This window comes from Zootermopsis nevadensis, unplaced genomic scaffold (assembly GCF_977971745.1).
Source record: "Zootermopsis nevadensis isolate Lab colony 2312 unplaced genomic scaffold, Znev_1.0 Znev_ptg000013l, whole genome shotgun sequence".
Classification (NCBI taxonomy): Eukaryota; Metazoa; Arthropoda; class Insecta; order Blattodea; family Termopsidae; genus Zootermopsis; species Zootermopsis nevadensis.
In genome coordinates, this window is record NW_028259145.1 from 14,470,410 (window position 1) to 14,494,343 (window position 23,934).

The 23,934-nt window shown below is 34.0% G+C and overlaps 1 protein-coding gene across 2 annotated transcripts; it reads right to left on the bottom strand.

The window, feature by feature from the left end:
- Positions 1-719: 719 nt before the first annotated feature.
- LOC110836900 (uncharacterized) lies at positions 720-23,436 on the bottom strand. Of its 2 annotated transcripts, none has more exons than XM_022078616.2 (9): positions 23,155-23,436; positions 22,103-22,518; positions 19,801-19,885; positions 17,567-18,197; positions 10,091-10,288; positions 9,105-9,272; positions 8,722-8,914; positions 7,421-7,585; positions 720-6,983 (listed from the first exon to the last, which is right to left on the bottom strand). In XM_022078616.2, the coding sequence occupies exons 1-9, from the start codon at positions 23,168-23,170 to the stop codon at positions 6,429-6,431; spliced, it is 2,427 nt and encodes an 808-aa protein (XP_021934308.2). In that variant the 5' UTR covers positions 23,171-23,436; the 3' UTR covers positions 720-6,428. The 2 variants fall into 2 exon arrangements, with proteins under 2 accessions (XP_021934308.2, XP_021934307.2); XM_022078615.2 differs by having other exon boundaries at positions 22,103-22,465; positions 23,155-23,435.
- Between the last annotated feature and the right edge of the window lie 498 nt (positions 23,437-23,934).

Genomic DNA, 23,934 nt, shown 5'->3' on the forward strand with positions numbered 1-23,934 from the left:
TTGTAATTTTTTTTTACTACTTACCATCCTTACATACACCCAAAGAGTTATAATTGGGAAATAGAGTTTGCTAATGTCTTCTATAATCTGTTTGTTTAAAAGAAGTGGTAGTCACTAATTAACATGAAAATGCTACCTAAGTTGGTGCAACCTGAGAAACAAAACTAAATCCTATGGCATCTTACAGGAACAATTACATTTAACAGAGGTATGTTTCTACATGGTGCATGTGAGATTTGCAAAACTGCGAAGTTTGAACTTACAATAATCCAAGTTCCGCAGAACTGGCTGCTAGCATGCCTCACAGTTTTATGAACTATGCAGCGAAAGAGTTAACCTGAAATGGCCCAGCAGACATAATTTAATGTTTTGCCTAATTTTATACATCCATTTCCAGAACTTCACTGACAAAGTCTAAAAATCTACAAGTTTCAATCTTTATAATCTTGTTTTTCAGTTCTGAACATGTGATCTGAAGTTATTTATTTCAGCTGGTTTTCAAATAGTATTTCCATACAACTAGTCACTAATGATATGTAATAATAATGAGGATGTCATGACCTGGACCTGGCAAGTACCATATATGTGCCTTGTCACAGTGGTGATTAAATAGTGTTTTTAATTGCTTTTCATGACATCTATGTCTTCTAAGATATCTTAATTTATTTATTAAAATATACATGTTTAAAGCTTATACAATAATTGTGTAAGCTTACTAATTTCTTTAGTAAGAATAACAATTATTTTTATTCTTATTAAAAATTAGCTTGTATTAACATTCTTGATACATATGCTGTTGTCTGTATAGACACTTGACTTTAGATACAATTTAGCCATTGGACAGATTAATTCAACATGCAAGAAAAAAAAGGAAAAATATATGTAGATGGTATGCTCCTTTGAAACATAGGTAACCACCTTCAACACTGCACAGCATCATAATGCAGAAGCCCACAATCCACATTTTCACTGCCATGGAAACCATAAATCTCATATGATATTCAATGTGTCTTTATTCAAACCATTAAGGCAAACTTTAAGAATTTCTCTCCAAATCAACCCAACAAATCATGGCAGAATTTATTAAAATTTTGTATTGTCTTTATACATATATTCTAATGTATAGATTGCACTTCTTGTTAACTCAAAATTTTCAGTTTTAAAATGCAATGCAGAATAACACCATACTATGGCTTGATGGATGGCCCACTATTTCATATGATTAATGCAAAGACAATAAACAGTTGCAGGAATTGGCAGGTCCAATTAAAAGGAGTTTAACAAAATTATGTAAAAAAGACATTTCTTCTCATAAAATGTATACATGTGCAACCTATTTGCAGAATTATGTCTAAAAGACATAATGATATGGCATGATATTAAATGTTTACAAAATAATTATATAACAAAGGTTTTCATAAAAAAAAGGCAAAGCATAACACAAACATGTCATGAACAGCTTGTTCCATCAGGAATATAGATCCTGTGTTACAGAGCTCACATATGAAGACAAGAACATGTCTTTTAACTTCAGGTTTTCTGAATTTTGGACTTTATATTGATGAATTGAATGTGTTGGTGTTTATAAGTAGAGCTCTGCTTTTTTTAATGCCATATATATTTTCAGGATGTCAAACATGAACCTTGTTGCTCTGTTTAAACTTTTATCAGCAGAAGCAATCACTTTAATCTCAAAAGATGTTTTGACTCTATTAATTTTACCCATACAAACACAACAGCTACCTGACATAATTTCAGGTCCAAAATGAAAAGTGAAGGTGATTTCTTGTCAAATTTAAACTGTAACACAGGCCATTATCATGTAATATGAAGAAAGGGTGGGAATTTTAAAAAGAAGAGATCTATAACCTCATGAAACCACCTCAAAATATTAACAGCAATTTAAAAGTACCACGCAAGGGCAATATCTAAACATAAATAGGTAATAAAACAATTAAGGTACGATGACATCTTGATAACATTCATTATGATAATAAAAAAGTTTGCTTCGCTCATTATTCCATAAAATTTGCCATCACAGAACATTACTATATTTTATTTGTACTAAAAAGCAGTGGTACAATATATGAATACCTAGGTAGCTATAAAGAACTCAAATAATGTACAAAAGATATAATTTGATAATCATAAAATCACTAGTTTACATTTCTGTTCTGATTAGTATGTGATACAGTGTTCAGAGAACAGTGAAGTATGATAAAGTTTCAGTTATGATCAGAAAGTCACATGGTTGGCACATGAATAACAGCAGTGAACTTAATTGCTATGAATGTTGCATAAAATATTATTTTATCTAGAAATGATCCACAAAGGTGAATATCTGCTTCCATTCGGAACAATCTGTTTATAAGTCTAAAACATATTTTCCAAAAAATGCTTCCTGATTTACTTACTTTCAAATATAAAAGACAATGCCTTATAAACTTTCCCATTCATATGAATAGCCTCAGTTCAGAACATGGCACACAATATTACATAAAAGAAATATGCTTTGTACACCTCCATACTGCCAAATTACTCCAATTTTCTTGAATTATACTCAGTTTCACACATATGAGAAAATTAAAGATGCATTCTTTAATAACATATATTGAAACCTCATTTATCCTTCTCACATACAACACTATTCATGCATGTTCATAACTTATATACTCACATCATAAAGAGAGCAATTTACCACAGCTTTCTAAGGGATGTGTGATCACAGAAAATCGTGTTTAAGCTGAATTTGTTTCCAACACTCCTGTTATTAATATTTATGTAGAGGTTCACACACTTGGCAGTATCAGCTTGACATGGCCAGAGAAATATGTGATGATTAATATAAAATGTATTTTTTCACCCACACAAATCTTGCTACATTTCCCATCTTCATGTAAACACTTTTCCTTTCATTACAAATTCCAGACTCTCTTGAGCCAGGCACTTCCTTTCCTAGTAATATTTTACTCCTGCAAGTTGATAAAAACTTATCCACAGAGTAATGAGTTCTTGTATACAGATAACAGTGACAGGGGAAGCCCTAGCTTCAGTTTTCAATATGTAAAATGGCACAAACCTTGATTTATCAATGTTTACATTTCACTGTAAATCATTACTGGAAAACTTGGATGTATCCACATTTTCAAACACAATTACACTTTCACTATATTTATTGTAGCTGTTTTATATTATCTAATAGTTGAAACAAATGGAGGAAAGCTAAGCAACAGCTAGCAAGAATATGTGAAAACCAAAGTTGTTATGAGGTATGTTTTAATTAAAATAATGTAACATTCATGTTAATAACCATAAATTACTAATATCACTCATACTCAGTTTCTGTCATTAAACAACAAGTGAAGTATTGGGGGGGGGGGGGGGGGGGGGGGAACTTGAAATGACTAGGTAGTGATACAAAATGAGATGGAAGACTGAAAGAACCAATGAGCGATAGGTTTCTATCCCAAATAAAATTGTAGTGGAGGATATGTATGCTGCACTGAGACACAATATCTAACATACATCCGTCAGTATATATAAATATGTATCTTTAAGGTGTGTAAATCTACAATCATATGCAACAGAACACAACAGATAAAGCAGAAAATTTAGAGGGAGATAAACAATAAAATGGGAACTGAGAAGACAGAATCACAGGATGCCATCAGAAAATTCAGCACTGAGGTGTATAACACAGTGATTTTAAATTTATGTTTCTAGTCATAACTTTGACTAAAAAAAATGCCTTTACTAGCACACATCTAGAAACATGCACGCAGAGAGAGACAATATGGTCACTTTAGCTTATATCATTTACTTTAAATCAAAAACTAATTTACCACAGTTGAAAGTAGAAAGAAACAGGTTATTTAATATTGTGAGTGAATTATTTAGTTTAACAGCAATAAAGGAGAGGATCAGTACATATTTCAAGAAACATTTTTATTAATTCCTTCAACAATATATCTGGCTACTTGCAAATCGATAAAATCAAATCAAATTTGCTAAAATAGCAGCTGCTGTCTTTCAGGATAAATTATACCTATCCACAGATGGTACATAGGTGGGCAATAAATTAAAGCACTCAGAACTAAGAAATTCAGGAAGAAAGTAGCACAAATTTAACAATGCATCAGCTGTAAATTATGTGTAATACCATGAGTGTTCTGGTGTGTAAAGTAAAAAGTAAAAGTAAAGCTGTCCCACTATATGCCATGTAGGTGCTTGAGTGAGGGGGGTGGGGGTGGAGCTCCTACTCATTCTTAAACTCGGCTGTAGATAGGGGTGAGTAGTTGGTGTCATGCCCCAGCCACACTTTACCCCTGGGAAAGGACCCTGGTGCCCATTGCATAGGAGGCTGGGTGGCCCCAGAGCCGGTCTGGACACAGAGGCTAGAGGAAAAATCCTCTGCCCCTATTGGGGATCAAACCTTGGCCGTCCAGTCTGTAGTCAGCCACTATACTCACTGAGCTACCCGGCTCACTGTGGTATGCAAAGACTGAATCTAACATAGTAAAAATAAGCTTGAAATAAAATGTCACAAGTAGGCAGTATGCTCCATCCTGTGGTAGACACCAAACAATAATTCTTATAAACATGGAAACATTCAGCTATAGACAGTTTAGAATACTCAGAATTATCTCAAATCTGTCAAGAAATTCAGTGCCACCACAGAAATGGCACAGCAACACTAAAACTCAGACTACCACAAAATCAAGTACTGAATTTCTGCCTTTACAACATTTTACAAAATGCCAACACCAACAATGGCTAAAATAAGAAAGGAAAACAAATTCCTTAACTTGTATCAGAATTCCTATATGATTTCAGTGGTGCTGGCAGATTCATTGCAACTCACAGTAGCCTGCTACATTTGGAGGCAAGTGGGGGGTAGGGGCAAAATGGAAATGGGGCAGAAAACAGAAACAAAGAAGAGTTTTTTAGTGCAGTATCTGAATAAAACAGTCTGTATCTTAAGACCGTAGAGCAAACTTTCTCATTTTATGACTAAAGAATAAGACTAAGGAATATTTCATACAGCTGCCCTTTACATGCCTGAGTAGGCAGTTTGAATTAAAATGCTGAAACACACGTTTCAATGAAGAGATGAGGACATCAGCTGTTCCTACAATGTTAATCTTTGTACATTATAACAAGAAGATTAAGAGACACACCATTCATTTGCCTCCATACATGCACAGGTAGCTACTATCTGTTTTTTTGTGGTTTTCGTCAGTCCCTCCAGGCAAATGCCAGTATAGTACCTTAAAGTAGGCCATGACTGCTTCCTTCCACATCCTTTCCAGTTCATTATTCACAGCCATCCTCTCATTTGACGCTATATAGTCTGAGTTACTGAGAAAGCGTCGATAAATACACTATAAATAAGAAAATTAAAAGAATATGAGGCTATGCCTCAGTCAAAGGACTGCTGTATCTTGTACAGTTTTGTATGGCCTCTCAGAACTCCATTTTAACAGACTTGATCTTTTTGTGAGCAGATGTTTCAAACCATTACGATCAGTTTTAATCTACACTCTTCAACAATAATTTGTCAAAATTGTAGGATTTGAGGTTTTCACGGCGATGAGTCTGAAGACAGCAATCTTCAACTCGTAAAAATTCTTTATAAGAAACATAATAAAAACAAACGGCAATTCCTTTGCTACAGACCTCAAACATTCACCAATACCACTATTTATGCACCAGTGGTAATCAAGGAAATCACAAATGACTGCAATTATGATGTCAGCTGTACACTCATATCACTTCAAGCTTTGAACTCTGAACATGATACTACAAACTGGTGAATACTTGCTGTGACATGTCCACAGGAATAAATTCAATCTCCTGGCAAATGTTTTCTTTCAAGTCATTAACGGTGTGAGGGTTGTTCATGTAGAATTTCCTTCTAGTAGGTCACACAGAAGAAAATATGGCAGGATTAATTCTAGCAACCTTGTTTCTGGCAGGTCTTCTGAGACAACCAGATCTCCAAAAATATAAGGAGCGTCACATCCAGCAGTGCACAGACACCAGGCGCAACTACTTTCAGCACCATATGTGATGGAATAAAGCTTCACAAAGACTGAGGAATGTAGTGCAATTTGATCACCACTGGTGCATACCAAGTAATTTTACTGGGGCCTCTAGTGACAGAATCAAACTCTGCAAAAATAAAATAGGTGTTGATCTAGCATTTATACACAAATATGCTGCCAAAGAGAGCAAGATCACCATTTTGATGACAGAAAATATAAAACTAACATTGTGCACATATATTTAAATATAATAACTATTGTGTGTGTGTGTATATATATGTACACACACACTGTAGTTATTATATTACTTGCTAGCTGTTAGGACTATTCTCCTTTAAAATATACTACAGTCTGTGCTGCCAGTCTCCATAATCACTTAAAACGCTACTGATTGTTTGTCATTCTGTTATGTAGCATATCCATATTTGGATCTGCATGGTGAATAGGTGGGATATAATACCCCATGCTTCCCATGGGCAACCCTCCTGGCACATACGATGGCACATGATACGAACCCATTAATGGGTTAGTAGGCTGTGTGGTTCTATCCACTGAGTCTTGGCTATCCTGTTGATGTCCTGTATGGAAAACATTGCTGATTGATGCCATCTTAGCCCCTGTATGACTTCCACTATGAAACATGTTCCCCATCTTTCCACTGCTGTTATTGATATGTGTGTTATAGATGTTCACAGCTGCCATTTTGGCAACAGCTGAACTTATGTTTCCATGGTTCTGGTTGTACACAGGAATTGTGTTTTGTGTTGTCATATTACTGATTGTACTGCTGTTGCTGTTCTCGCCTACACTGTGATTACTCAGGTTGTACACATTGCCAACAAGTGAGCCTGCAGAGACTGAACTTGAAGTCGGAGTTGTTGAACCCATCTTGCTTGAATTAACAACTGCAATCCCTGTACCAGCTCCTATGTTATTTCCCTGCATTAGAAATACATTATAATATCAGCTGAAAATTTTGCATTAGAACATGTTAATGGACTTAAATCTACACATTACAATGGAAAGAAATGAAAAGATAACAGCTCATATGAAGAGTGGAACTTCTTTCACATTTCTCAGAAATACCTTGTCACATTTTGATAATATCTTACAAAGAATTCGTCTGACACAATGTGTCCTCATGAAAAGTTATGGGTAACTAACTGAACTAAGTACATGAAAAACAGTCCTTCTTGAGAAGTTAATAAACATTCGCCTACTCAAAATACTATACAATTTTCTGTAAGATTGTGCATATTTTATAATAATGTAATGAAGTGGCAGTATTTACTTCCTGCCCTTCCACAAAAGTGTGCAAGAACAGAAAGCAAGCACTGCATTACAATATATCACTAAATGCTAACAACGCCCCATACCTGGTATGAGCGATTTGAGCTCCTAACAGTGTTTATATTATTAGGGTCATTGTCATTCCGATGGCGCCGTTTCATATGCTTATTGTAGTTGGCCCAATTTGTAAATTCTCTTCGACATTCAGCACAGCTATAGGGACGTTCACCAGTGTGCTGTCTACGGTGAACCTAATACAGAAAAGATAAAAGTAATTAGTAATAGGTATGTTTCCCTCATTATGAACATGACAGTGAAAGTGTAGCTTCATTTCATATTAACACAAATCCATATTCATGAAATCCCAGTTAATTCATTCAAGTTATTCAGGAGTTAAACATGGTAACACAAGAAACAAACTGTCTAATTGAATCTATATCATTACTGATTTATCTTCACCGTTATATCACTGCTAGATGCCAAATTTCATGCCTCCACTATTAAATACTTTTCCAGAAAAAAAGTCCATACAGATTTCACAGTTCCCTTCAGACTTACACCTCCTATATCACAAATAAAGTATGATACACTGTAAAGTTTGCTTGGATCATCAGCTAATGCTAATGTTAAACCTTCAAAGCTAAAACTCATCTAAATAGCATTTAAACATTCAGTACATACCTCAAACAAACATAACACTTCTCCATTACAAAGACCAAATGGTTAATGCTGTTCAACGACATAACCAATGTTTATGCTGAGAATCATAGTAAAACCCTATATACACTACGTGGGCATAATGCAGGATTATTGATTATTAGTGGATAGAACATACAGTTACCACTAGGCTTTAAAAGTGTTAAAAATAGTTACTATTTCCATAGATTTTTATAATAGAAGTTTCTTAAATATTATATCACTGAAAAATAATGCCATATTCTACAAGGTATATTTAATTATGTAATCAATTAAAACATTATTTTTAAATGTCAAAAAAATCTCAGTATTTACAAATCATTCTCAACAGAGTTAAATGTATGCAATGTTTGTAATTCAGCAAATATCCAAGAAATACACATTCAGCTACGCATGCCTGATGTAACAGTTGCAATGGACAGATGTTCCACCACATGTTCTTACACAACAACCCTTTGTTTAACCTGTTTATTAAACACAGAGTCCTTTTAAACTTATTAGTGGTTGATGATTTCCTATTATGTTTTATCCAGAAGACTCTTACTCGAAAGCAACATAGTTATTAAATAAAAACATTAATTGATCGATCAGATAATAACAAACACCCTACATTCCTTCCAGTTGATAAGTGTACAATTTAGGCACAGATTTAAAAGTTTTAGTTTTACACTATAGAGTGCAAAATACTTACTGTAAGGATACCCTTGAACCTAAAGTTCTTGCCACAAAACTCACAAGTGTATGGCATGGCACCAGTATGAATACGATTGTGCTCTCTGAGAGCACCACGTTCTCGGAACTGTTTCCCACATACATCACACTGATGTGGTTTAATTCCTGTATGAAGTGTTGCATGTTTGCCAAGTAATCGGGCTGTCTTGAACCTGAAACAGAATTAATAAAAAAAAATTGTTTCCTAACAGCTCCAACTTCTGGGAAGACATTTATATGACTTCTTGCTCTCTCAACATATAAATAAAAGTTTAAAGCAGTCCAACAGTAAAATTCATAAAACTGAAGCACTTCCCAGTTAAAAAAAACTGAAACATAAATATTTTAAGAGAGTTTACTCACCCCTTACCACAAACTGGACAGTGATGGGGTTTTTCCCCAGAATGTGTAAGGATATGATAGTCAAGACTACCTTTCGCAATAAAACTCTTTCCACACACATCACAAATAAAGTTCCGTTCTCCTGTGTGTATCTTCCGATGAGTCTCTAACGTATGTTTTGTAGCAAAGCTGTGAACAAATTAATGCCAGAATTACAATATTGTTTTCCTTATGACTTAAGATGAGAGTTACTAACCTATGAAATGTGTAAGAAACAGCAAAATTTCCTGTCCATATTTTGCATGGAAATAAGGAACATACAGCACATTCTGTTAACCACTTGCATCCTGTAGGCACCATAAAAGTTCATGATATTTTACAACTCTGATTTGTTAGGCTATTACATGTAGTGTTAGCCTTATATTGCATTACATGCCAATTCAATCAAGATACAATCAATTTTCACAGCCTTTCATCCTCTCCTATCTTAACCAGTAAGGTTCTTATAATGCAATGTTATATGAGAGCACAACTTGTATTTTAATATCTGTAAAATAACTATGACAGACGCCTACTGAAAACAAAATGAAACTAAGAACACAAAGCTGGATCATAAAATTCTGAGACTGATTTTATTTAACATTAATAACACACACAATATGAAAAATATACCATAGGGGCTGTTGTAACCGATACCGATATCATCACAGCTAGAAGAAAGTCTGTGCTTTGTGTACACGTGTTCATAGCATTTACTTATTTATAGTGTATTGAATAATGCCTTCTCAGTAGCTCAAACTATATAGCATCAAATGTGTTCACAGTGATTGGCACACTGCATAATGGCTCACACTACAGAACAATGTGTGTGTATCAAGTTTAACATAAAAAAAACAGATTAAAATATGTGTTCATATATCCAATGATGAAATGATGCATTCATATATTAATTCATCAGGTATGTGCTGGCTAATATACACACAACAGAAGTATTTTTCATTACTCACTCCTTATGGCAAATGTCGCAGGGGAACTTGGGCTTCACTTGGTCAGGAAGGTGACACTTGCTGTGTAGGTAAAGTGAACTAAATTGTTTGAATGCTTTCCCACATTGTGGGCATACATGAGGGCGAGCATCAGTGTGAACAGTACTGTGAGACTGCAGAACTGTCTTTTGGGAAAAACATTTCCCACATTCTTCACACCTGAAATGGTAATCACTTTAATTAAAATTTTAAATTACAAAATATTTTACTTGATAACAATGTCAGTTAAAAACTAAACTTGGATAAAAGAGTAGGAACAAATGTAACCGTTGTTCAAATGTGTGCATGAGTCAACTTTAACACGTGGAGACACATGTTAAAGTGCACCACACCGGTTTATAATTCTGTTCCACTGTTTCATCATCAGATTCTCTCGAGAAAGCCTTGTTCATGTTAAACAATGTACTTCTAACAAAATTAAATAAATGTTCTTTTAAAGTTATCTGTGAATACATGACTAACATCGCTTATCACTATTTTGCAGTATAAAATAAGGAAATAAATAGTGCAGCAAAAACAGTCTTAGATTAAACTTGATTACATTAAAACATCTAAACATATAAATAAAAATAATACTTATACAAACACATGACACTTTGACTAACATTTAAATGTTATAAGCAGTACTTTTTAGTAGAAAAATTGTGGTAGCACTTTGAGATAATGTCCAACAATTATACAGTATTTTGATGATCTTTCTTACATTTTGAAGTAAAGGTGCTAGTACTACATGTTGGTGCATACTGCCACAAAAGCACTGTATATAATAGGAAGAAAGCCCATTTAAACAATACACACATATTCATATGGTTATGGTAAGTTTGCGTATTATGAAAACCAACATAGCAGTGCATTCACCAACATTATACATCAACTTTCTTTGCCACAGTACTCCAGAATTTAAAAATAAATAATGGAGAGGATTAGTAACATTCAGTTGCACTTCCACTGTTGTGCCTGTAACTTGTACAGTCACAGGCATGTGTCACACAGTACCAGTTACTAAATTGCTAAAATCAATGGTTTTTTGTTTCTTTATTTATTTAATGACACCATATCAACTGCATTAATTACACAGCACAATATGCCAGTTGTTATGGATGTATTCTGAAAGGATACTGGGGCAAACATGTCATATTTTAGGGTGCTTCACCAGTACCTCACTGGTGGGAACAACAAAACCCACAATCAGGATAACTGAAGAACCAAGATTTGATCCAGGTTACATAGTGCAAGTTGGAGGTTATTTAGTATAAAATGAGATACAGGGACAGAAATAAATGGTCATCATCCAAAAGTTCCTATCAAGATAACTGCTGCAGATACCATGAAAAGGGATTCTCTAAAGTTTTGTGATTAATAACATGTATGGCATTGTCCACTGTCTGAGGTACATTTGATATACATAACATTTTGGGAGTTGACTCTATTCTTGTCTTCATATGACCAGTTTGTCATTATACAGATTAATTACCACTTTCTTTATTTTTCTATTAATGGAAATGGATGGAATTAAACCGAGAACTATTTGGATTGTTGTTACTGGTATTGTTGCAGTGGGGCAAGACAATGTCCCAATAAAAATGTGGTTGCTAATAAGCCCATTATCTGTTCCCCAGATGATGCATGGATACATATGGAGCAACATTGGAATGACAGTGGCAGAAAAAATTAAAGAACTTAGAGAAAAACATGTCCCAGTGCCACCCTGTCCATCACAAATAACATTGGACTGACCTGGCCACAGACCCAAGCCACCATGGCAAGAAGCTGGTCACCAACCACTCCAGCTGTGGTATATGACCTGACCATTTGGATATTAGGCTAGTATGTTAACCACTTTACCACTGCTATGGCACAAGATTGTTACTATAGCTCTAGTTAAGAGATGGAAGTAACCACAACATGTAACATAAGTAGAGTTATAATAACAACTATTCCTGGGATATTCTAGTGGTCTAGCAGTTAGCTTACTAGCTTAGTTTTCAAAATGTTCTGTGTTTGATCCCAATTACTGCCACTAAGATCATAATAAAAAAGAACAAATCTGTCAGTGTAATGAACAACCACCAACTGAAAACAGCAAATCAACATCCTGACCCATCCTGTGTATCAAATACATCAACAATGGTCAACTTAATATCCAGGTTACAAAAAGAAGCTGAGCTTCAAACTGAGAATCAAACCACAAACCTTCCAAATGTAATTTAGTGACATGTCACTTCAGAGTAAAACCTGCAGTCTGATTCATAAAAAACATGTATACACAATGACCAGAAAGCAATAGGACAAAAAATGTACCTTCATAAAGTGTATCATAATTACAATGAATATTATCATAACACAAATACAATCTTACAGTCAGAGAGGGTAACCACAGTCCTGCTTCAGGAATACAGAGGTGAACACTAAGAGTAAACAAACAAAAAATAATTTTGTATGCTATACAACAAACTAATGGGCCCATAATCCTTTCTTAAAAGATGATGGTTGTTCAGATGGTAAATAAATTCCACACCTTTCATAAAACCAGAAGATTCATTACCACATCAAAAATAACCAGTCACGAGACCCTATCTCAAGTCAGATGAATCCAGAACATTATCACATCCTAACTCTTTAAAGTCCACATTCATATTGTTCTTCCATCTACACCTGCTCTCTTCCCTGCAGGTGTTTTGACTGAAATTCTGTAAATATTTCCTATATGCATATGCATGCTACATGTCTCACTCATATTATCCTCCTTAATTTGATAACAGTAATAATATATGATCAGCAATACAAATTATTAAGTTCCATATTATATAATTTACTTGATCTTCCTGTTACATCATCTCTCCGAGATTCACATATTCTCCTCAGCAATCTATTCTCAATCACCCTTTATCTGTATGCTAGGCTGCTACTTTATGCAAAACATGTTGCACCTAAATGAACGTGGGGAAATTAAAAGAACATTTGTGAGGGGCAGAGGAAACTTTGAAAAAATCAGAAGAGGAAATAATGTGAATAGCAGCAATACACTGACAGTTATTTCTGTCTTGTATGACACACTACCACTTTACTATTCTTGCCCACACATAAAGATAATAAAGTATGAAGTTCCAGTACTAAAACCTGTGCTCCAGAAACTGTTCAACATGTCAATAGGTTTCTGCACCAAACCCATATAAAGCCAAAATACACCATAAGATCAGCACAATTTTTATGAACAGACTGTTCAATATCAGGAACAATGTGTTTTTCTTTGTCACTACATTGTAGAAAGGCACTGTTCCCACACAGAAATAAAACTGTAGCCTGCTTACATTTGCACCTGGACTTAAACCTAGTTGTACACCACCCATACCAATGAATGGATGAAATTCTGTTCCCAGACTCACTTAACATCAGTGACTTGGTAAAAAAACATTGTATTTTGATATTATAGTGCCCAACTCTTAATAGCACATTCATTTATCCACTTAAATGATTCAGTAATGTACACTAAATTTTGTATTTTCTTGTCATGACAATAACCACACATTTGACATTGCTATGCTAAACCCAAGACATTCATGCCTTAAAACAATTTAATTTAAATCAATATTCTAAGACAAAAGTTATGTCGCCAGCAGATTAGACAAGTTAGTTAAACATATAGTTTCGCTACATCACTTAATAGAGCTCACTTTAAGCAAACACATGTGCTTTGTGCACTAATTATCATGACCAAAGCACAAATACACTTACTATCATGAATGGATTAAGAATGAGAGTAGTCTCAAATAATACCTGCCAGCAGCTATTATAAACAGAATAAATGGTATCTACAACTTTTCTTTGGCTTTAAATGAATGAGACAAGAAGTCTGTGCAATGCATTTAGCATAATTTATTTTGGTTTCATAACTCTAATTGTGGCTTGAAATAAATAATAAATATGGTAGAGTTGGCCAATGTATTTACTATTGCTTATTTTACTTTTGTGACTCCAATTACTAAAAGACAATCAGAGACTAAAATTTTCTATAAATTTTGTGAGACTGCCAAAGATTCTAGAAGCAAGCATAAAGTAATTTTAAAACTTGTTAAATGTACAATTTAGAGCACATTTTACTCACCAGTGAGAAATATTAAGATGTCTGGCTGAATATGCCCGGGATATTTCCAGGCCTAAACTGCCATATTTATCAAGTTTCTGTAAGTAAAAGTTTCAGTAGAAATTACATAATAAAACTATTCTTTCTAACAAATTTCTTCATCAAATTTAAATGTTTCTAATTGTATGGAGTCATCTGACAGAGTCATCCTATAGTCATGTAAATATATTTCATACATAAAATGCCATGTAACAAATGTGCAAAACTATAGATCCTACAACATAATTAATTTATTTACATAGAACATATGTAACACATACAATTTACAAACATTCAGGGGTAGAGTATTTGTGTTAACCATGTTAAATGGGCTAACACAGTTGATATGAATGCTCTACTACAGTAATTATCCTTATTTTAACACAGTAAAATACAAACAAAACCAATTATGAATTAAAAAAAATTCTACAGGTTTAAAAAATTCTTCATTCCTTATTCACTTCAATTTGTAACCATATTATATATCACTTTCAAAAGAAAAATCCAATAATGAACATTTCAACTGAATACAAAAAAAACAAAAACAACTGAATTCACTCATTGCATATTATAATAAATTCTATGAAATTCAAAGTTTTCTATATAAAAATGAAATTAATTTTCAAATTTCCTCATTGTACACAACCTTCACAATGAATAATATTGTCCTTTACTACTCCACACATTAAACTTGGAACACAATGCTTTAAATGCCAGTGCTAGAATATGGCTAGAGTATTAAATTACTTTCAACCAGTGCAGAGTGCACAGTATCAAAAAATATACTGTAATTACCAAATCTGCAAAGCTAAAACTATAATTAAAAACGAAGTTACTACAAAGTGATTAATTTGCCTGTACATAAAGTACTGAAATATTCAGGTTTTATACAAACAATTAATTTTATGTTGTTTCTGCATATTTAGAGTACATCTACATTTTTCAAACCATTAATGTTTGAAATAAGACAATTATTTATTTCTATTTGGTCAGTAATTATTGCACACATTTTTCATCAATATACATGCCACTTCCTAAAACTGAACCACATGTTTTGAAGTTGACTATATAACAGCCTCAGAGCAAAGAGCCAACAAGTAAAAATGGGGCTGAAGAAATATGATAAAAGTAAAAAAGTACAGCTGTTCCACTATACGCCATGTAGGTGCTTGGAGGGAGAAACATATAGCTCCTATTCATTCTTAACCTCTACACTAGATGGGAGTGAGTGGTCAGTGTCATGCCCTGGTCATACTTTACCCCCAGGAAAGGACCCCGGTACCCACTGGATAGGAGGCTGGGTGGGCCCCAGAGCCAGTATGGACGCACAGGCTAGAGGAAAACTCCTCTGCACCCATCGGGGATCAAACCCCAGTCATCCAGTCCATAGTCAGTCACAATACCCCGGCCCAACATGATACTGAAAATAAATATTGATTTATAACTATTTCCTTTTGTTTGTGACGCTAGAATTTTAATACAGAATGTGCCTATGCCAACTGAAACTGTAAAAATTATTTGCACACAAGTAAGAAGTCACTGTACTGAGTACAAAAATTACATGGTGAGTAATGAAACAATGTACACAGAAGTGAAAAGTGGTAAAATACTGAGGAGACAATGTACTGTACTAAGAATAACTTCACAACAATTACATTTACTTGTATTATAACAAAAATTTATGTGTAAGTTATAAAGTTTCTGAACACATTATTTCTAATTTTTTAATGTTGATATGTGGGAAAGTGAACATCACATCAGTCAGGCTACATGGCCTACATGAAATATGGATCTTCCGTCTTCACAGAAAATGATTTTCAATTTCCTATATAAGTAACACCCAATCAATGAATTCTAATATTATTTCTTTACCTAATTCATATAATCCATACTTAAATTTCTAAACATGGAGAAAGTTTGAAGACAGAATTACAAACTTTCTTACTTATACCAAATTATAAGATGACAGTGACTGTTGACTTATTAACATAGCAATAAAAACTAAATATAAATTATCAGTGCAGTAGTGACTCAATGCCACCATTAATTCCCTGGGTGAAATTATATGCTTCACCATAAGATATACTAAAATACACCACACAAAAATGAAACATGACCACCGGATCAGCTTTGAAGTGAAATTAAAAAAAATAATATAAAAATCAATTAAAATGTAAAATGTACCAGTGACTGCCCTGCATACTTATATATTCATTATTAGATACATCAAATTTGAAAACACTCACAACAGAATTAAATAAGCTCTAAATTATAAAGCACTTTAACTGATAGTATCTAAAACTTACTCAATTTTTATAATGACTTCTATATTTTGTACTGATCAGATCATGAACTCTGGAGATACTCAGAATCATGATCAACGTAAAACATAAAAAGGTAAAGAAATTGCCCTTGGTTTTCTTCAGTAATAAAGAGGCCAGAATGGAACTTTCAAGTACTTCACCTCCCACCTTTCCTGATCATCACATCTCATTCTATTCTATACAAAGTTAGCCATAAATCCAATCACATTATCATATTTTGCATTATACATTTTCAATCTATGTATCACAACAAATATAATAGAGAATTAAAAACAGTGATAATGGCCCCATACCTACATCAGATTTCTGGTGTTTGTGACACTTTAGTTTCTGTACATTTGACCACTAGCAGGAAATTTTCTTTCAGAATGTTGCTGCATCAGAGACCTCGTGGCAAATGACTGTTTTACTTTTGATAACTTAAACAATGTGTCTAAAAACTTCAGAAAGCACAACTAATAATGGCAATGTTCCTCTGCCAAAATAATAATCAAGATAATTACAAATAATTTCTTGTTTCTGCTTTCACATAGATGCCAATCGGCAAGAAATTTTCAGAATGCTACTAAAATTATTTGAAACTCCCAAAGCAAAGCTTTTTTTCAACTACTTGGGTGCTAGGCAACACAGTGCCCACACACAGACTTTATGTTATAGAAACAGATTAACATACAGAACAGCTTCTGTAGGTGTTAGTAGATTACAGAGTAACTTCAAAATAAAGTATTCATTTAACATACACCATTTTAACAGGACAGCAAAATATCATTGCAGTTGAAAAAGTGTCATTAAACAACTTAAGAATCAATCAATCAATCTATACCTTATATCATTATAATGCATAAAATATATGACAGAATCTATTTCGTCTCAAAGTCAAAAAACAATACATAACAGCAAAATTTAATTTCCCCTTTCCTCAAGCACTTCTAGTGTCATTTAGAGTACTTACATAAATATACTTAACTTAAAGTTAAGTTTGTCTCTTACCTGAATTTCTTGGGGTTGCGATGCAGTTTTACATGTCTTGCAAAACTTCTATATCGTGTGTACACTTTAGCACACTGAATACATTTAAAATTAGGAAGCTGGTTATGTTCCATTTGATGATGAGTCCTGAGTTCTTGTAATGTTGATAACACAACGGTGCAGTCAGTACACTGCCAAGGGTATCCCTCAAGGACAGCTTTAGGACGGGGGGGTTTAATAATCATAGGTTTGGGTTCTCGTTCCTTTTTCTTCCTACCTGGACGCTTTCGTTCAGATTTAATCATTGTTTCAACAGCTTTTTCCCTTTCCTCTTCTGTCTTATCCTCCACTTTTTTTTCTGTTTCTTTCACTTTTTCCTTTTCTTCTTCCTTCTCTTTGTGTTTTTCTTTCTTTTCACTTTTTACTTTTAGAACACGTTCTTTGCGTTGGGTAGTGTCTTTAATTTGCACTCGTTCTTTTGGAGGTGGTCGTTCTTGTGCGGTTGGACGTTCTTTCGGAGGAGGCCGCTCTTTCGGGGGTTGGCGCTCTTTTGGAGGTGGGCGCTCTTTGAGTATTGTACGTTCCTTCACAGCCAATGTTCGTTTGACAGGAATACGCCGCTTCCGACGAGATGAAGCAGAAATGTCAGTTTCTGAAAGCAATTCAACCATGATTGAATTATGGGAAATTTTATGTGAATAATAACTGTAACACACTGTTGAATATATTATTTGTAAACCAAGGATACCAGCATGAGAGTTGTATTCCCATTATGTATTTCACCAAACTTTATTTCTTTTATCACTGTCTCTTCTTCCTGGAAAATGTCTTGGTGTACCATTTATATTAAAATGATGTATTTATGAGAAGATTGACTTGATATTGATTTCATTAGAGGTGAAACACATCCTTTCAATTTCTTATAAAATATTTAAATTAAAACTATAGACTGAATATATTAGTTGTCTACTCATCTGTGGCAAGTGAGAAACTGGCTGACAAGAAGAAAAACATTCTATATGATGTACATTCACTTCTTTATTTTTATTAATAATATGTACAAAAACATAATATATATTTTCACATTGTAATCATTATCACTCATTAACATTCTGGTTTTCTTATTTTAAATGAACTGTTCTAAACATAGTGCTACACATTTCCCACTAATTATTTATTTTTCTGTATGCCACATCAGAGAGTAAAATCTGTTTCTGACTTTAAATAATCACAAATACAGAAAACCTTTATACTGAGGTCTTCTCAGTTGTAACATATATAATCTTGCAGCAACATATAACACTAACTAACTCCCTGTTAGCAGAAGCTGCAGGTTCAACACTGACAACACCAAAGCCTGCCTAATCCAAGACTTTGCTATTGTTTTCGTAACATGAACAAACTACATTTTTACTTCCATAAAAACCTCAAATTTCATACAGAAAACCTCAGTTACACCATGCTGTGAAAACTGCCTGCTCTGTATTAAAATCTTTGTCAGGTAATATGATAACCTGAATTCTTCCTTAGTTTACATAAATCCACGATGCAAACAAATGCAGGGATTTTCCCTTGATGCATACAAGCATCTTACCACAAGCTGGCTGTATCTTGCTCTGCATTTACAATGTAATTCTAAAAATATGTGAGAGGAAAGTTTTTGGAATAGTAATAGGTGTATACACACACATACAAGCACATATAAGAGTGTACTTACACATACAAAATTAATCTAGTTTCCGCTTGCCGCAGTGGTCTACAAAGAAGTATTCTTACAGCACTAGCAAACACAGCACCTAAGATATCAGATTCAAAGCTCTCCTATTAGATGTATGTTTTATAACTGTTACTTCTTTTAAAAGACCTGAATATTTATCCTAATGCAGCTGAACACAATCTAGTGCCAGTACAGTCAAATGAATACCATCACAGATTATTTCCTATTTCCTTTTCGTATGTATATGTACATACACAGATATAAACACGCATATGCAACTATTTATATTTCCTATCTCCTCTCTGTGCATGCATGCACTCTTTCAGCTTTTTTATGTTGGTCACTACAGCTTGAAGCAATTAAATGAATTATACTGACATTCATATGTAACAACAAAGAGAAAAACTGTCTAAATCATTATTAACTTTTTCAGTACAAATACAGAACAAGAGTTATGACAATAGGAAAGGAAACTACATGCTGTGTTGAATTAGGTGCTTCTGACACTAATTCTGTTGTTAGTAACAAAATAACTTACTCTGAGGAGTGATGTTTGCTTCTTTGTCAGATAACACACACTCTAAAAATTCTGGTGGCTCGGCATCTCCATCATTTGATTCATCCTGCAACATACAACAAAATAATGTATATGGAATTTTTTTAAAAAAAATTGAAATTGAGAAAGTGTTTGCTGTAAAAATTATAACATCAAGAATGAATCACAAAATATATCAATGAATAGAGAACTTTTAATTCCAATTCTCATCAAATATGTATAATTAGATGTGTATTCAGATCTTCTTGAATCTGTGTCAATTAAAAAAAGAACTGTGAAAATTTGTCTTATCACATGACATCACCACACACTAGTGGGACAGCATAAGAATTACAGTGAATCAAAATGTCAGTGTTGTGACAACAAAATACAATTTTTTTCAAAGATGGCAGTTGATAATTTCATCACAAAACTTTGAAGATTATCACAGCAATTCAATATTTAGTCTCACAGGATACTGCACTTGAATATCTCTTGAATTTAATTCTTATTTTTTTTAAAAGTGAAAAAGGCACCCATTCAGATAAGCAGAGGAGAAAACTTTTCCAGCCACATATACAGGTGAGTCAAAAGTATGTTTACAAACTTCGCGTGCATGTTTCAGGATCAAAAATAAGAAAAAAATGTTCCTATGAACATGGGGTCGAAAATGTTTCATTTTTGAAACATTTGCGACCCCATGTTCATAGGAACATTTTTTCTTATTTTTGATCCTGGAACATCCACACGAAGTTTGTAAACATACTCCTGACTCATCCTGTATTGCTTTACAAATACTGGGAGTCTAAAAAGGCCAAGCTTTAAAATATTCCTCTGTCAAAACAATGCAATTGAGAGAAAAACACAACTGATATTTGAGGACTTAATTATGTCATCAATGGAACAAACATCCTTGTTCTGGATTATAAATGAATGTGTGAAAATGAAAAGGGAACATCACAAAAACAAATTTTTGGCAAATTACAAAAAAAAATGTTTATAATGTTTCAGAGAGTTAGAAAATTGAGGAACAATGTTTATCTTGCTCCAGTTAGGACTGATATGTTTAAATTATGTTACAGTGGTTTCTTTATCCGTTAATAGTTTAAATGACAAATTTTTTTCTTACATGTGTCGTTTTCACACTTTTGTAAAAGTAAGTAGTTGAGAGAGAAGAAAAGTCCCCAATTATTTAAGATCATTTCATATTGTTTATAAAAATTAGTATAAATTAATTTTTAGTTTACATTTTACATTACTGTCTTCATTTTTCTCAGTATTTTACTCATCCTCATCCTCTATGCTGGTAATTTCCATACTAAATTAAAATATCTTTGTGACTGATCAGTATACTTCATCACTTGTTTCTATTACTCATATTTTTGATGTCTACTGGACATATGCCATTATGGAAGGCTTTTTCATTTGGTATAATTGGGTATTTTATTTTTATATTTATATTTATAAGCCTAAAGTTATGAAGCCATCTGTGAAATCTGTGCTGATGACTTCACCTGTCTTTAAGAGACGTATACAGATGCACATGCACTAAATAAAAAGTTAAATTTCTGGGCAGGTACAAATTTACCATAGGTGAAGCACTGACATGGTTTTGCTTTTGCAATCTTTTGCTTACTACCATTTATACTCTGTGCCAAGCTGTCATTGCACATGGACACTGAAAAATTTCCCTTTCTGCTTCAAGCACCAAGGACATGCAACATGTAATAGTGTTTTTTGGTATCTGGAGGAATGAGAATGGCAGAGATCCATGGACAACTGGCTGCCAAGAATGGACAGAACCGTTTCCCATAATGAAGTATCTATGAATAGATCAAAATGTTTACAAGAAGCCAAACCAGTGTTACTCATGCAGACAGGTTAAGAACACCCATCCACATCAACAAATTAACAAAACAAAGCGCAAGTTCAAGCAATGATTCTTGGAAACTGTAGGGTAACTAATGCAGAAGTTGCTGCAAGACTGGGCATTAATCTTCCTTGTCCTTGACAAAAATCTCTAGTGTAACAACCATCTTTGTGCCACACTGACTTGGCACAAATGTACAACTGAACCACACTAGCAGCATGACCCTGAGCAGATCTCAGCAGTGTTGCCAATCATATAACGAAAATTTTACAATACAGATCAAGCTTTTTAAATTCTCATCATATTAAGTCTTCAGTACGCTTCCTATTACTGTGAAAAAAATAACATGATTAATACAAGGGGGACAAGTGAACATATTCTGCTATCAGCACATCAAATGGGAAAGTATGTATTATCTTAAAATGGTCAACATACCGCATCAGCTACAGTACATTCTGGAGGTGGGTCAATGTCCATGTTATTGCTGTCATCATCGTCATTGTCATCGTCATCATCACTATCATTGTCATCATCATCATCTTCTTCTTCTTCTTCTTTTGACTTGGGCAGACAATTTGGTAGTTCAAATAGTTCTAGTTTAGGATGACGTTCAGGCTCTGGTTCAAGTTCAGGCTCCTTCTTCAGCTCTTTCTTGCTGGAAGCCACCAACTTTGGGTCGAATAAGATTTGGAGTGATAACTGTGCACGAGAACTTGTTTCGAAGAAGTCAAAATACTGGTTCAATTTGGCACAGCAATCAATACACACAGTCTTTGGCAGGGGGTCTTCTGGATACAACTGGAAGACATCCGTTATCAATAGGTGAGTGACATGATGTTTTGCAGGGTATGCTGTGCAGAAATAATATGGGACTTACTCATATCAATCAACTAAATTTAATTTGTTATTTATGAATTTAAGAAACTTAACATTATGAACCTCACTGTGATATAAAATAAGTTTATACAAGAGACTAAAATCAATCTGAATATGATTTATGCTATATGAACTGCATTATGCCAATAGCAACATCTTATTTATATTCAAAATTAAACTATTATAAAAAATGCATTTCTGAACACAAAATTTCAATTCAAACACCACTCTCAAAAATCAAACATGCACCTGACATGTACAACCTGCTATTCAATAAAGCTAAATTTTTGACAACACATATTTTAGTTATATGAAAATTAATAGAAGGAATGAGGCTAGTGACGACTGAAACGGACACTGACTTGGAAATCAGTAGCATTCAACAACGAAAATGTACTAAATTATTTGAAAGTAATTACATGGTTTAGACTGACATTCCTTTTCCAACTCTTATTCTTTTAGTAATGGAGGTTATATTTTAAAAACACCCTAATTAAAGGGAGTCAGTTTGGAGTGAATTAATTTGAGACTTATATGCAATCGGTTCATACACCAAACCCACTAGACAGTAATTCTGTACCTCCAAACCTAGGTATTACTTACTACCTTACCCAGATCTGCAGACATTGAATGATCTTTGTCGCTAGGTTCAATTTTTGCCCCTCTTCTTCGTAAATTCTAACGAAACTATCCCTTTCCTGAGCACATAAACGACACAGTTTATTGTTCCCCATGTCTCACCACCTAATGATTGACACTTTACGTCATTACAAACAACATAAGTTTGTTTATAAACAACTCCAAAACACACAAATACTAGTAATGCCGACCCACTTCTCAAAAAAATTCATGTACAATTTACGAACGCTGATAACAGAGCGCAGCACTATGAACTGTAGAGTTGAACGGATCGATAGCCTATGCATGATCCCTAATAGCGTACTTGTTTCCACCATTTTTAGTCAACATTTCAATCGCCTATCTTAAAACAATTTCTAAATTATAGCCTACTTTATATCAGAGCACTGCTAAGATTACGTGAAGACAGAGATATCGTCTTTGAACAAAAATTGACACAAGCAAACTTATGAATCTGCATGAAAATGGCTGTCTTCGGGGTTGTTGCATTGTGTAATCATGAATAAGTTTACCAACGTTTCGAAGGTAATTGCTATCTCCAGGGCGATGGTGGTCTTCTCTCAGGCTGCACGGCGCTACTACCTAAAATACCTCAAATTCTGCATATGACTGCGCAATTCACTGATGAAATAATTCGTGAGTGGGGTTGCTGGTCTAAGGACAGAGGCCCTCAAAATTTTTTCATTTTGTAAAACATATCTGTGTAGGCTTGTTGGATAGGGTTGTCTGCTTCTGACTTCGTATTTCGCTTT